Genomic DNA, 15,067 nt, shown 5'->3' on the forward strand with positions numbered 1-15,067 from the left:
ACCACCAAGAAGAATTATCCGCCGCAAACAGGTCTCGCCATTCTTGCCTCGGAGAAGATGAAAGGATACTCACATCGATAGCGAGGCCGCAACGTATCACCAGTCAATCATCCGAACGACGACATGCAGAAGGAAATGCGAACAGAAATCAGTGCAAGACTCAGATCGAGCACTCGCGGGAGATGACTAGGGGGAAAGTGTACACAGCGCACGTTGGAATCATTCTTACGCATCTTCGAGAATAGACTACAAATTAAGCATATTATTAGTTGCGTTGATGAACCAGGTTGCAGTCTGTGGGCCTGTCCCCGTCGCCCACGTGGATGCCTCTGCACCATGACTCCAGTCATTCACCATTCACCATCAACCGTATAGCCAAGTATTTTTTTTCCCTCGCTAGATGAAGAAAGAATTTGAGACATTGAGTGGGGAACAGCAGGAACCCGGTCACATCGAGATGGGGTTACACCTGTTTGTGGTAGATTTGTGGCTGGTCGTACAAGCCGATGGTGGTCGATGTGCGATTTCGTACCTCTGCAGACCCGCATCCGCTGGATTGACCACGGCCGTCTCCTTTTGGCTTTTATGAGATGGAGGTCATGTCAGACGGCGCCAGGGCGAAAGAGGAGTTTCCTACAGGTTGGAGGTATATTCGCTCCGGCACGATGCACTGTGAACAAGTCTGCAGAAACTGGAATAGGAAATGCTAGATTGAATTTCATTGCTCATAATAGGTATCATAGTAACAACCAGACTAGAGTAACAATTGTAACGGGTTATAAAACAGGAGGAGGAAAAAAAGAGGAAAAAAAAAAAGACAGGAAAAGTAGATTAGTGCAGGACATGCTTTGCCTTTTCCTTGACGGTGCTCGGCTGCTCAATCGCCTCGAGGGCCTTTTCGCGCTTGCTCTTGGTCGCGTCCCAGTTCTGCTGGCGGTCCTCGAGCTCGCTTTCGGCCGAGCTGATGCTGCTCATGCTGCGGTTGAGCACGCCGCGCATCACCTTGCCCTCGTTCTTCTTGGCCTCGTGCTGCGCGTCCTTCATGTCCTGCAGCTCCTCGTCCTCCCAGTGCATGGTGACGACGCCGAGGCCGGGAAAGTTGCGCTCGAAGAAGGACTTGAGGTCCGGCAGCACCGACTTGTCCGGGCGGTACGTGCCCGAGTCGTTGTCGATGACGAGCTGGTAGTACTCGGGGTCCTGCGGGGGCGCGTCGTCGGGCGGGCCGCCGGGGATCTCCTCGTCGGGGTGCGTTCGCCCCTTGGGGTCGGCGTCGTCGGAGGCGGTGGGCTTCTCCAGGCGCCGGATGAAGAACTCGCCGGAAAAGGCAATGTAGGTCTCGACGTCCGAGTGCATGGTGTGCTTGCTGAGGAGGTCGATGCCGAATTCCTTGCCGGTCTCGGTGAAGCGGAAGAGGGAGTCGAGCGTGAGGACGTAGGTGAAGACCTTGCCCCCTTCGTCGAAGCGCGCGAGCTTGAGGAACTGCCGAGTGGCGGCCTCGGAGCAGGGCTCGATCTCGCCGTACTCGGTGCTGCTGTCAAAGTTGTAGATGCGGTTATGCTGCTTGTGGAGCGCCTTGTTGAGGATCTTGCCGCGGATGCCGGTGGACATGAACATGGAGCCGATGACGGGGCGGAAGGCGACGAAGCGGTGGTACAGTTTCGGGGGGATGGGGCCGACGAGCTGCATCTCATTCGCTCGGAATCTTTTCGCAACGGGTTAGTATTATGACGGTGTGCTGGCGCCCTTTTTGCAGGCAGAGATGCTGGCAAAAACTCACTCGTAGCGCTGGTTTTTGTCGGCTTGCTTGCTGGAGCTGGAGCCCTCTCCGTTGGTTTGCTCTTGATCAAGTTGCTGCTCCTTCTTCCTGGACGCCTCGCCATCGTCTCTCTTGTCCTTGTCCACCTTTGTGCCGGCAAGTCGCCCGATCATGGGACTAAAGTGCTGCACCCAGCCTGCAGGCCCGACGGTGTACATGTGGCCGTGTGGCGGATCCGAGGGGCCGAGCAGCTCGATGCTGAGCTGGACCAGCGGCGACATGTGCGAGTGCGAGTGAAACAGATTCGTGACCGTCTTGATGAGGTACGCGCGCTTGCTCATCATGCGCTTCTTGCCCTCGAACGTGCGGCCGGGCGGCGGGATGCCCTCCCAGCCCTCAAAGAGGTGCGGGATGCGGACCGTGACGTTGCCGAGGCGGTCGTCCTTGTCGGGCGAGTCCTCGTCGTAGAGACGACACTTGAGCGTGAAGCCCGTCGGCGGCACGTTGGCGACGGTCCACTGCTCGTTCCATTCGGGCTCGAGGGTGCGGCGCAGCGTGCGCGTGCGATGCGTCAGGTCCGGGTCCTCCTTGTGACGCTTCAGGCCAGAGACCTTGAGCGTGGCGTGCAGGTAGGGGTCCGAGGCGGCAGAGCTGATGTCGCCGGGCGCCAGGTTGGACGCCGAGTGGAATGTGAAGCGGACGGTGTATCCTTGGGGGGCGTCGGGAAGCTTGGTCGGGTCGAAGCCGCCGCGCGGCCGTCGTTTGGACTTGGCTGGCTTGCTGTCTTCCTTGGAGGTGCCGCTCGGTCCGGAGTCCTGTCGCTTGGAGGGATCAGTGGCAGCTCCGTTTGTGTGCGCCGAGCCATTCGCCTGGCTGCCGTTGGGAGCTTTGCTGTTGACAGCAAGCGTCGCTAGTGGCGGCGTTTGTGTTTGCGTTTGTGTCTGCGTCTGCTCCGTCATCTTGGCGAAGCTTGTGGTGGTACGAAGCTAAAGGTGAAGCTGCGACTAAGTAAATAGGTGTTGGTGAAGCTCGGTTTCGGTTGACATAGCCAAGCCACAACGGTTAAGAAAGCTTGGCGAAAAGCTTAGAATTTTAGGGAGGGACGCTTGAAGATGGTCAAAATAGGGGCCAGTTCAGTTTAAGAGTCTGGCCGTCGGAAATAATCTGACACGCTGCAATCCAGCAGATTAAGAAAATAAATTGTACGGGGTCCAAAAAAAAAAAGAAGAAATGACGACACAGCGTCACGGTGTGCTGTACAGGTCAGCTCCAGACTGTCGATCTCCTTATGGCAAAGCCTGCCGAAGGCCGTTGGAGTCAGTTGCTGGGTATCGCGTGCCGCTGAGTGGGTTACAGTGGGCTACAGCGGTCTCTGAACGTGTTTCAGTGGCTCGTTAGGGCAGCTGGCTGGTTCATTTTAGTGGATGAACGGCGGGCACTATATTTTTAGCGGCCAATTGCGCCTACAACGGCAGCCTTTGTTGCCTGCCGTGTGCCCGCTGTAGCGCATTGATACGGCTAACCGGCCGGCCTGTGGCGGGGCTTCCGTAATATCTCGAGCTGTGGCGCTGCAAAAACCAAGGCACCAGGTGGCGCATCACCACGCACCAGCCCCTACTTGCGGCTTAGCGCTCCTGGTCGCTTTCGTCATCAGTCGTTTTTTCTGCTCGTGTCAAGCTAATTGCGTGGCTGGTTTGTTTGCCGTTATATTAATTGCGTTGCTAGTCTGTGAATGAGAAATGCGGCGACGAATCATTTCTCAACAGCAGCGCCAAGACATGGATACCTGTGGTTCTCCTGTACGCTGTCGTGCACCGGCCATCGCCAGCCTGCCCTGCGCCAGAGTTCGCCGACGTCGCCGAATCTACCAGTACGCAAGATGAAGCTATCGAGTTGCACGATCATCCAAGTTTTCACACCAGGATCCGTTTTTGCAAATCCTTCGTCTGCTTCGGAAGCGGAAGAGCTCCGAGCATCCCCACGCCTACCATCGTGATTGCGGACACTGAGACTGGGTCGATGATAAGATGCTCGGACAATCCGCTGCAATTGAGAGTTACCCCCTCAAAAGAATGAAAAATCGAAGAGGGAAAGGAGTGGACTATAGCGGAGAAGATACGCATATTTCATGCTTCTTCTAACTTCCTACTGTTATTGAGGATGTAACGGACTCTGATCCCTTGATTGACCGAGCTTCAGCTCCTACTCGAGACAGACTCAGCGATGAGACCCTTGCTTGGCTGAGCTGCAGCTCTTGGTGAAGATTTGGCGACGCTCCCACTACATCAGCATGTAGATGTAGGCAAGCCTAACTATCTCTGCCCAGAGCGGCTGCACTCCCGGTTCCGAGGCAAGCCTTGGCTAGCCACCGACCACGCCTGCACCGTGAACAAGCTAAGCCGCTTTTTTTTAAACTTGCACAGGAACCTCTTTCCGTATCCAAACAGTCCAACTGGCATTGTGGCTTACTGAAGCCCTACCCCCGACCAAGGTTTCCCCGGCTTTCTCCACCCCCAGACTGCAAGCTCCGGGACTTGTCTACAGTGCCGGGTTACGTCCGTTGTGCGTCGACTCTGGAGCCTCACCAATCACCACACTTGGCCCTTAGAGCCTCACAATGCGGTTCTGGATTTTCCTCTAGTTGTTTCGTATCACATTTGTCAATGTTTCGGTTGTTTGTAGCGTAAGACACACGGACAACCATCCCGGCGCCGAGCCGGCCCCGGGTACATGGCCCGCCGCTCCGCACTAGCTAGCTATCCGGGTGTCTAGGCTATCTTTGCTTCTCTTCTCGCGGCTGTGCATTTTAATAAATCCTCTCTTCTCCTCTCTCACCGCAAACCCTCAATCAAAGAGAAGAAGCTTCAAGAGCGGCGCAGAAATCACCATGCTTTCAAAAGTCCTGTTGCTGGGTAGCATCGCCGGCTTGGTTGCGGCGCAATTCCCCCCGCCGCTGACCGGAGTCAAAACCCTGAAGTCTAAATTCCACGAAAACGTGACCATCTCATACAAGGAGGTATGTTCAGAGCTTGCTCTCACTCGAATGTACGTAGAGCTAATTTTCATCTTGTACAGCCTGGTCTCTGTGAAACTACACCTGGCGTCAAGTCCTATGCTGGTCATGTCCACCTACCCGCCAGCCTCTTGCAGGATATCCACGGCGTCAAGCATGAATATGACACCAACACGTACGAATTTGTGTAATTGCAAGTAAAGGACCAGGCCTAACATGTAACAGCTTCTTTTGGTTCTTTGAGGCTCGCCACGACCCTGAAAACGCGCCTCTTGCCATCTGGCTCAACGGCGGCCCCGGCTCGTCGTCCATGATGGGACTACTGCAAGAAAACGGTCCCTGCTTCATCAACGAGGACTCCGAGACCGTCAGGAACAATCCGTGGAGCTGGAACAACCACGTCAACATGCTCTACATTGATGAGCCCAACCAGGTCGGCTTCTCCTACGACACGCCCACCAACTTCACCATCATCGTCGACGGCGAGCGCGAGACAACCAGCACGGCGACCGACTTCTCCAAGGTGGATGTTCCGGAGCTCAACAGCACCACACGCGTGGGCACGCTCTCCAGCGACGACAAGATGCACACGGTCAACACAACCGCCGAGGCTGCCCACGCCCTCTGGCACTTCGCCCAGGCCTTTTTCTGGGAGTTCCCGCACTACAAGCCGAATGATGACCGCATCAGCCTCTGGGCCGAGAGCTACGGCGGCCATTACGGCCCAGGCTTTGCGCGCTTCTTCCAACAGCAAAACGAAAAGATTATCAACGGCACCTTGGACGACAAGACGGCTCACTACATGCACCTGGACACGCTTGGTATAATCAACGGCGTAATCGACGCGACTCACCGTGAGGAAGCTGGCATCATTTTCCCCTTCAACAACGTATGTTCCCCGCCCACACAAAGACCGGAGATATCCGTGCTAACGAAGCTACTTGTAGACCTACGGTATTCAAGCTTATACGCAAGAATACTACGATGAGCTCATGCACAACTTCACCAAGCCCGGCGGCTGCCGCGACCAGATCCTGCACTGCCAGGACGTCCTCGACGACCGCGACCGCGTCACCATCCAGGATGAGCGCGATGGCGGCTGGAAGGCCATCTGCGGCATCGAGGAAGACTGCGCGTCGCCCAGCGAAAAGGCCTTCCGCACCGTCGACCACGCGCGCTTCGACATTACCCACCACAAGCAGGACCCCTTCCCGCCGCCGCACATCTACGGCTTCCTGTCGCGCTCGTCGGTGCTCGAGGCCCTCGGCGTGCCCGTCAACTTCACCGCCTCGTCGACGGCCGTGGCGACCAACTTTGGCGACTCGGCCGACCACCTCAAGGGCGGCTTCGTCGACGCCATCGGCTACCTGCTCGACACGGGCGTCAAGGTGCACATGATGTACGGCGACCGCGACTTTGCCTGCAACTGGATCGGCGGCGAGATGTCGTCGCTGGCCGTCGGCTACAGGCACAAGGAGGCCTTTGCGCGGGCCGGCTACGCGCCGCTCGTCTCGTCGGACGGCATGGGCGGCCTCACTCGCCAGTCGGGCAACTTTTCGTTTACGCGCGTCTTCCAGGCCGGCCACATGATCCCCTCGTACCAGCCCGTGCACGCCTACGAGGTCTTTATGCGCGCCACCTTCAACAAGGACATTGCGACGGGCGAGCGCGACGTGACCGACGAGCTCGCGACCGAGGGCCCCAGCCACACCTGGGACCACAAGACGAGGCGCTACCCGGCGCCGGCGCCGCGATGCTACGTGCTCGAGCCGGGTACCTGCACCGAGGAGCAGTGGGCCAAGGTGTATGCTGGCGCTCCTGTCAAGGACTACTACCTTGTTGAGGAGAATGAGTATGAGGAGATTGAGCTGTAGTGGAAAGCAGTTTTGGATAGTACATAGTTTGCGAGGCTGAATAGGAGCCGGTGCAGTGGCACTATGCCGTGCTTGTGAACATCTGCCTACGTGTGCTTTTTTGAAACATTGCATTGCATGCTATTGCATTCTCTCTCACCCGCACTGCATGCTATCGGCAGCCATCTTATGTGTGACGCATTGTTTTCTGTTGCTGTTCCCTTTGTCTCTGGGCTTGTTCGCTTCAGGCCGTACGCGAGTTTGCCTGGCATCCAGCCTGTCGAATTATGGGCAACACAAAGTCTTTGGCTCACCAGTGTGGTAGCAATCACTAAAAAAGTAATAGAGCACCAATCTGCAAAATTTCGTATGGCGGGAGCGGAGTGCGGCATAGCCGGATCTAGTCATGCGCAGCTCTTGCCTCAAATATGTTTGTTTCTTGTGTTTCCACCTGGCACACTGCCGTTACGACTTGTGCGACTGTGCAACGCAGCCCTGCAAGAAGTTCTTTTTATTCTGCAGACTCCCACATTCTCGCTATGAAGCCAAAACGCCCTGCTGCAAAGTCCTTTCAGCGGAATTTCAGATATGGATAGTGCAGCAATGGAGGCGATTGTCAACGATGGCTCCGATTTGTCGGTGGAGAAGATTACAACGCTCGTGGCCATTGAGCGTAGCGGCGCCAGCATGTCGATGATTGCGATATCGATGATTGCCATTGCGTACCTCGTCTATCCGAAGCTTCGGACGACGCCAAACACATTTCTTCTTTTTGCCTCGATTGCCAACGCTGGCGCTAGTATCGCATCGATGATTGGGTATGATGGGCTGATGCAGGGCGACGAGTCAGCTCTGTGCCAAGGCCAAGCTTTCATATTCGAGTGGTGAGAAGAATCAGAAAAGCCGTTGAAGTTTTGGAAGGCTAATTTCTGGCAGGTTCATGCAAGCTGATCCGTGGTGGTCCTGCGCCATGGCATGCAATGTGTTTCTAGTCTTCTTCTGCAACGTCGACCCGACGACTTTTCCACGCTACATTTGGGTGTACTGCTTAATCTGCTTTGGCGGCCCGCTGATCCCAGCAATCATCCTCATTTCCGTCAAAGATCGATCTCGCGGCCCGGTATTTGGCGACGCCACGGTGAGCCTGCACACCGCAGTGGAGTCAACGGGAGCTAACCTGGGCAGCTGTGGTGCTGGATTGGTCCAAATTGGAGCCTGGTGCGACTCTACGCGTACTACATACCCATTTGGATCTGCATTTTCCTGTCCATTGTTATTTATATAGTTGTGGGATGTCGCGTCTTCCGGCATCGAAATCGGCTGCGCAGTGCCGGACTCCAAAGCTTGGACAAGAATGGCCGCCTACCATCCATGCAGACAACCGATGTCGACGACTCGGCCGAAGAAGTAAGCTGTAAAAACCTTTTGATAGTGGCATGCTCTAACCCTGGAAAAGATTTGCCCGAACAGAATCGAGTACTATGGAACAGCCGTGACCGAAGTCCACATCGAGTCCGATATTTCGCCTTGCGACGACCACGGCCATCTAATCCGCCAGCCTCCCACGCACGCTGCCACCATCTCAACGTCTGACCATAACACGGCAGAGACCAGGCAGGCATTACACACAATGCAACCTATCACACGTACATCCGTTTCGGCTATCCCAAGATCTAACAAGACCAGCTTCTCGCAGCAGCTTGGCAAGTTGAAGCGGACCGCAACTTCGCGTCTGAAGCGGCTAGACCCAGTCAAAATGGCATATCTCCGCACGAGCTTCATTTTTGGCTTTGCTGTGCTGGTCACTTGGATACCCAGCTCAGTCAACAGATTATATAGCATCGCGAATCATGGCCACATCAACTTTCAGCTGAGCGCTGTCAGTGGCACAGTTTTGCCGCTGCAAGGTGTGTGGAACTCGCTCATTTTTTTTACCACCAGTTGGAGGACGCTCTCGCATATCTGTAACGGGACTGCGGAAACAATTTTTAGACGCAGGAGCACAAGGCTCGTTAATGAGCACCCTTCAAGACGGCGTTTTGGGGCTTCCCTTCGAGCGCGAAACCCGAACGTAGGCCGAGACCGTCGTCGCGAAAGTCTACGATCGGATGAGTTGGAACTCCAAGCACGGTTGCCAAGGTCCGCAAGGTCGGATAATATATGAGACGAGCAGCAGCAGGTTGAATTAGGGTGGAACTGAATACATTTTTTTTGTTATTAAATCAACGGACTAGATTTTACTTTTTATTTTGCCATAATACACGAGTCACTGCTTGTAAATAGCTTCGCCCTCGGCAGTGTCGACACCCTCCTTGACAGCCTTGGTGACAGCTGCGTCGACAGACTCATCGCCCTCGAGCAGATCGAGCCAGCCGCTCTTGACACCCTCGGCCGCGAGCAAAGCATCGGCGACCTGCGCGACGGACTCGCGGGGCACGTTGCCCTTGACGTGGGGCGCCTTGCCGACGAGGACCTTGCCGGCGGGCCCGTCGGAGAGGGTGCCGGGGCGCAGGCAGATGCCGGTCAGGGTGGCGCCGGGCTTCTTGGTGGCGGCGTAGAGGGCCTCGTCGGCGGCAATCTTGGCCTGGTGGTAGTCGGCGAGCACGCCGTAGTTGACTTTCTTGTTGTACTCGTCCCACTCGTCGGCGGGCCACCAGGGCGCGGCGGCGCGGCGCGAGCCGTTGTACGAGACGAGCAGGAAGCGACGCACCGAGGGCGTGGCGGCCGCGGCGTGGACAAAGTTGATGGCGGCGTCGCGGTCGACCTTGTAGGTGGCTTCGGCGCCGCCCTTGCCACCGGCGCCTTTGATGTAAGTGTTAGTGAGGGCCAAAGGAGAAGAAGAAGGGAAAAAGCAAAACGACCTGGCAGACGATAAAGAAATGGGCAAGTGGTCACGTACCGGCACTCCAGGCAATGTAGTCGGGCTTGACCTTGCTGAGAATGTCTTGGGCCTGCTGCTGGCTGGCGACGTCCTCGATGCTCTGGACGAGCACGTTGAGCTTGCCGGGGAGGCCGGCGCCGAGCTTCTCAATGGTCGGGGCCTGCTCCTGCTTGCGGATGACGCTGGTGACGGTCCAGGAGCGGCGGAGCAGCAGCGGGGTGAGCTTCTGGGCAATGTTGCCGTGGCCGCCGAGGATGAGGACGTGATGCGAAGCCATGCTGTCTGTCTGAGGTATCCAATTGATGATGATGCGAAAAGGGCAGTATCGAAAGTAGATGCAAGAGGAGGAAAGGGATGGACGAAAATCAAATAGCTTTAAGCTTCTGAAATGGTAGTTGGAGCCGGTGCCCCTCCTTGCGTCAGCGGGAATGAGCTTATTGGAGCTCCAGGTTGCGAACAAGCCAACTAACTGCTAACAGCTCTGAAGCTGGTTGGTGGCAATAGCTCAGCGGCGATCATCATGACGCCATTGCTCCGCGACCTTGACAGATGGCGGGGCTGGCTCCGTCTCCGTCGGAGATTTGCATCGGAGATTATTATTTGTCAGGTATACAGTCAAATAGTAGAGAAATTCACATGTTTTCATTCATCAGTTGCCTTGCAAATCCACCGCAAATATTGACGTCGTACTCTGTATTTTAACGGCATTGTCGCCGGCAATAGTGATTGATGGTCACATACAAGGCATGCCTCTCACATTTGCCGACGGTACGGGCTAGCAATCCCGCAACCTGAATAAACACCGGAGAAAATTGGTACAAGAGAATGTGCGAGCTATTTAGGGCGGATCCTTGTAGTCCAAGATTTTGTAGTATTTTCGCCCTTTTGCATCATTTACAGCGTTATGTCGCGCGCGGGATCGAGAAGCTGTGGCACGCACCGGGCCTTGCGGGGGATCGGAGCCGCCCTGATGAAGCCCCATTAGATTAGCTAAAAATAAGTACATCCCAGGCAGCAAAACATTAAATAACTGGCGCAGACGGTTCCACGAACAAACAGCATTACCAGGCAACCAACAACTCACGTCATAGAGAAACCGAAACGAGCAGCACATTAGGCATGAAACCTACTCAAGCTGCCACGCCCGTTCCATAGCCTGGTACGAATACGACTCACAAACACCCCATCTCGACTGCGTTCCTCTGGGCCATAATTTTCTCCCTGGGCGTTGCGAAAGGCTCGTCCTGAGCTGACAAGCAGTGCGAAAGCTGGCCTGTCGAGATTTGGGGCTACCGTGCGGGCTGTGTGGGAGGATGGTCTGCAGTGGCTGTTTTTTTATGGATTTCTGGTGGCGGCCTGTGTCAAAGGTCGTGATCCCCTAGCAGCCCATTATGACTGCTGCTACCGTGTTTCTGGCACTGAAGATGGCTGCGTCTGCGTCGGCAAAGTATTGGTACAAAGTCTCTTAATCGGGAAACCGAGAGGAAGCAGTTGAAACGCAGGCTGCGTTCCCTTTCGCCAGACTGATCACCCGCAGGTGGCAGAAGACAGCCGGCGTTTCGCCTCTGCCCGGTATGCCCAAGTACAACGGTTTTGGCCTTTGTATGAGTAAATAGCCATTGCATGTGTTCTTCTCGACCTGGGAATAGCCGTGGCAACGAGCTGTATCACTCCGGCGTAGCTATATATTTCACTACGCGGCCGTCTCCTCAACTCTGCCTACGCCGCTACTTCTTTTATTTATATGGATTGCTATACAGTAGGATGGGTCAATGCAAAGCGATGACACCTGGTTCCGTCTACCCTCCATTTCCTACGTCCACGACCTTGGCAACACTGCAGTCAGAAGTAGATCCTTGGCCAATCTGTCGTAAGCGGGCATTGTGGTTGTTGCGGTTTTGCATAAGCAAGAGATGATTGAGGCTTTAGGATAGACCTTGCGATATGTTGATGCTCAAAAGAGTGCGTCACAAAAGGAGAAATTGCTGACTTGTCGCTATCTAGGACTTCCGGGCCCGAAAAGAGCAAAGGCAAGAAAAAGATACGAGGCTGACCCGAGCATTTATTATCTTGATCGCTATATGGGACCGCCGTGTCCATGGGTGAGAGATTTTGTTCATGGGTATGGCACTCAGACACGACTGATGACGAGGCCGCGAATAGGACTCTGAAGATGAGAACGAGCAGCCGCCTAGCTGAGCAAGGCGCAAGTCAACGACATGCGGGTGTTAATGTTCACGACAGACAAGCTTGCAATAATGTACCGCGCCTGGATTCTAGCTAGTTCTAGACTATTAGTTTTCCTTTTGAGCTAAGCTGGTGTTGCACAAAGAGCCCCAAAATATTATACCCGGCGATCGTAGTTCTCGGGGGCAAGTGATTCGGCGTTGCCACCCGTAACTATTATCACAAATGGAAACAGGGCTGTTGACGCGATGAACAGCAAAGGCCAGGATTTCTTCAGAGTGGTGGACAGTTCTTGAGTTCATTCCACTAGGGTATGCCCTTATCAGCCAGGCAGCGACGGAACCAGTCCGGTGAACCTTTACGCGCTCCCTCTGCCAATACACTGATCTTGTGGCATACCTCTTGGATGTGTGCAGTGATTATACGTGTTGCTGCGCTGTACTCGCAGAAGCCGTTGTCCAAGAATGCAACTTGCATTTGGCTCCTGCGTGTCGTTTTGCGCGGCAGTGTTCCGCGGCTGATCACGTCATGGTGTGACAAGAGAGACCAACAGGGCCGGAACCGGCGCTGTTTATAAGCTTCAGCGAGGACGGTGTCCGCCGCTACGCATGAGACAAAGAAACACATCGTCATTGTCGGCAGCTCGACGCTTTTGGCGTAGGTGCTGAAGCGTATGTGGACTACCCACATGGAACTCCGAGTTTTTGCATTGAAGCAAGAAATCTCTCGAACTTTCATGGATGAGCTGCACCAGTCCAGAGGACTCGTCCAATCTGATGAGCTGCGGACACACATGTGTAATAGTGTAGTTGACGCTCGCGAGATGCCCAAACGCGGGTTGCAGAGCAGCTTGCAGCGCCGTTGCCTTCATGGGCCGCTCGGCGCAAACAACATGATCTAATATTGCCTTGGCAATTTTCTTGTTTTTATCACGCATCAGCGCCATTTCATCCAGGATCTGCTGCAAGACGGGTGAAATCTTTCCGACCACCGCCTCCAGTGCGTCATAAACGTCGTTGATGGTGTGTGCTGTCGCCAGTATTTCCTCGACGGCGTATCGGACCCAGAGGAAAATTCCTTGCGATTTGTACACGACGAGATCAACTATTTCATCTACATCTTCCGGTTCGAATGGTAGAGAGTCAAGTCTGAGTCGAGCGTAAGCAGCCATATCGGCCTGTGTATCGGCAGCCTCGATCTGCCCCTGCTGTAAGGCTTGGTGCGGCACGCTGTGTGGCGCATTGCAGTCAATACTCGCTCGCGATTTCTGTGTCGAAATAGGATACTCACATGAGTTCGAAGCTACGATTAAGGCACAAGCTGACTCTTGACGTAAAAAGAACATGAATGGCAGTTTGAGAATCAATCTTGCCGATAAGATCGATCACTTCGGACGGTGTCTCAGCTTCATCGAGGCCATCGATAACCCAACACAATTTGTCGACGACCGGATCCTTGAGCATAAAGAGTATCTCGATCATTAATCTCTGCCACAAGACTCGTGTAGGCATGCTTTTGATCGCTGCTTCGTGAGCATCGATTTCGATCAGCCTCTGGGCAAAGTCGGGAGAGAACATTGCCATTTGAGCCGCGAGAGACAATAGAAGAGCTCGAGTGCTTCTCCCGTAGACATTGTCTCGCTGGAAAAAGTAAAAGGCTGTCGGTCTATTCTGCGCTCGAAACTTGTCGACAATCGCGCTAGCTAACACCGATTTGCCAGCTCCAGGGGGGCCAGACAGCCACAAATATCGGCCTGGCTTCACAAGGGCCGAGTCCGCCCACCATTTGAAAAAAGTCTTGTCAAATATCCACTGGCACGATTCTTCAGAGATTCTCCGACCCTGGAAGGAAAGTAAGGTCTCTTCATTGGCGTCGAGCTCCCCCAAAATTTCGCGCAATCGTTTCGTCTCGAACCTCCGCCTCTTATTCGCAGTTGGTGGCTCGATCCTGGTTTCATTCAAGTGCGCGGGCTGTTGAAGATCAAGTGATGGCTGTCTATCCAAGTTGAGAAAGGGCTCTCCAGTTTTGGAAATCTTTGTTTCAATGATGTGCGTCAACAAATTGGTAATGGTAGCGTAGACAGAGTTTGTTCTTGACCCGAATCTGCAAATGGAGCGATGATCACCGTCAAGGCCAGCTGATCCTTCGTTGGGGTACCCCATGACGCCGAATTCACGATGCACTAGCATCTGCATAGTTCTCTGATTAGGGTGAAAACGACCATGTAGAGATCAAGCCGCTCGGTAAGTAACTTACTACGCCGCGCCCAAGCCCAGTCCTCTTGGTGGCACGACTCTCGTAGAGTGACCACAAGGTAAGGTCGTTCGCACGCTGTCGGAAGTTCTCGTTGATGTACGATATGCCAAACGACTTGGCTTTCAGCTCATCACGCAGTTTTTTGGATCGAATTTTGATAGATAGGACAGTTTGAACTGCCGCAATGTTGTCGAAGCCGCGATGCGGCGTCCCTAGAAAGACCATAGCTCCCTGGGAAATTACCTTGGCAACTTCAACGTACATAGGGTCATGCACCGCCAGCATGTATGCCTACGACTCGTACATTAGTGAACGTATCATCTGTTACTGGATGGGTTCTGTCTACCCGCTTGACAACAAGTCCCCCAATACAGTGGGACAGAAAGATGATCGGCGTGTCCAACAATTTGCTTGTAAGTAGTCCCTGGAGGAGAGCTTTTGCGATGTCGCAAACTGACGCCTTTGGACTCAGAGTATTTTCGTAGCCAAAAGTGCAAATCCGTATGCTTTCCATACCTGGTTCTTGCGGAAGCCAGGCTTTTGGCCAGAACTAAGCAAACGTAGAGTTAGCAGCTTCTTGACATGAAATTTTGGCGTCTCGTGGTGTAGGCTCACTCACTGTGTCGCTTTGTGCTGACGGAATCTCCCATGTCTTCACTGGATGGCCCCCAAGTCCATGGATAAAGATAATGGTAGCTCTTGGGTGTTCAATATTCTCGGTTACTTCACGTATCCCGCTGATACTCTCTGGTATATCTTGCTCCTGGTCTTTTTGCGATGGACTACTGCGTCGGGGGCGACCGAGCACGCGCATAGGTAGCCGCATGAGGTGCGAAGCCATAGTTCAAGACCAATCGCGTATCAAGGTCGATGTAGTCGCAAAAACGATGCCATACTACCAGTTCAGTGCATCTGGGCCGGAGCCAGAAGTAGATATCGAAACAGTTGGGCTCTTGTCAGACGGAATTGGGATGTTCCTTCAGCAGATCGATCGTGGCAAAGACATTGAGCATGTGAGGAGGAGAATTAGGCCCGACAAAAATAGGAACATGCAATTACGACCTCGGCCGCCTCGTCGCTGTTGAGACTAGGGGTGGAAGATCATGGCGCAGGCTATTGGC

The 15,067-nt window shown here is 54.2% G+C and overlaps 5 protein-coding genes across 6 annotated transcripts; 2 read left to right on the forward strand and 3 right to left on the reverse strand.

Annotated features, from left to right (window-relative positions):
• Positions 1-831: 831 nt before the first annotated feature.
• On the reverse strand, positions 832-2,715 carry LMH87_009916 (uncharacterized protein; the record flags this gene model as incomplete). Its single annotated transcript, XM_056196995.1, has 2 exons — positions 832-1,702; positions 1,778-2,715. 2 exons carry the CDS (start codon positions 2,713-2,715, stop codon positions 832-834), a joined length of 1,809 nt encoding a protein of 602 aa, XP_056054088.1.
• Positions 2,716-4,643: 1,928 nt separating this feature from the next.
• LMH87_009917 (uncharacterized protein) lies at positions 4,644-6,643 on the forward strand (the record flags this gene model as incomplete). Its single annotated transcript, XM_056196996.1, has 4 exons — positions 4,644-4,772; positions 4,832-4,944; positions 4,995-5,658; positions 5,717-6,643. The coding sequence occupies 4 exons, from the start codon at positions 4,644-4,646 to the stop codon at positions 6,641-6,643; spliced, it is 1,833 nt and encodes a 610-aa protein (XP_056054089.1).
• A 567-nt stretch (positions 6,644-7,210) lies between these two features.
• On the forward strand, positions 7,211-8,590 carry LMH87_009918 (uncharacterized protein; the record flags this gene model as incomplete). Its single annotated transcript, XM_056196997.1, has 5 exons — positions 7,211-7,506; positions 7,559-7,760; positions 7,808-8,029; positions 8,079-8,501; positions 8,564-8,590. The coding sequence occupies 5 exons, from the start codon at positions 7,211-7,213 to the stop codon at positions 8,588-8,590; spliced, it is 1,170 nt and encodes a 389-aa protein (XP_056054090.1).
• A 298-nt stretch (positions 8,591-8,888) lies between these two features.
• Positions 8,889-9,780, reverse strand: LMH87_009919 (uncharacterized protein; the record flags this gene model as incomplete). The annotated part of the gene is made up of 2 exons (XM_056196998.1): positions 8,889-9,424; positions 9,522-9,780. The coding sequence occupies 2 exons, from the start codon at positions 9,778-9,780 to the stop codon at positions 8,889-8,891; spliced, it is 795 nt and encodes a 264-aa protein (XP_056054091.1).
• Positions 9,781-12,270: 2,490 nt separating this feature from the next.
• On the reverse strand, positions 12,271-14,787 carry LMH87_009920 (uncharacterized protein; the record flags this gene model as incomplete). Of its 2 annotated transcripts, none has more annotated exons than XM_056196999.1 (5): positions 12,271-12,919; positions 12,981-13,879; positions 13,947-14,237; positions 14,293-14,496; positions 14,566-14,787. In XM_056196999.1, the coding sequence occupies 5 exons, from the start codon at positions 14,785-14,787 to the stop codon at positions 12,271-12,273; spliced, it is 2,265 nt and encodes a 754-aa protein (XP_056054092.1). The 2 variants fall into 2 exon arrangements, with proteins under 2 accessions (XP_056054092.1, XP_056054093.1); XM_056197000.1 differs by having other exon boundaries at positions 12,981-13,891.
• Positions 14,788-15,067: the final 280 nt, after the last annotated feature.

This window comes from Akanthomyces muscarius, chromosome 5 (genome assembly GCF_028009165.1).
Source record: "Akanthomyces muscarius strain Ve6 chromosome 5, whole genome shotgun sequence".
Classification (NCBI taxonomy): Eukaryota; Fungi; Ascomycota; class Sordariomycetes; order Hypocreales; family Cordycipitaceae; genus Akanthomyces; species Akanthomyces muscarius.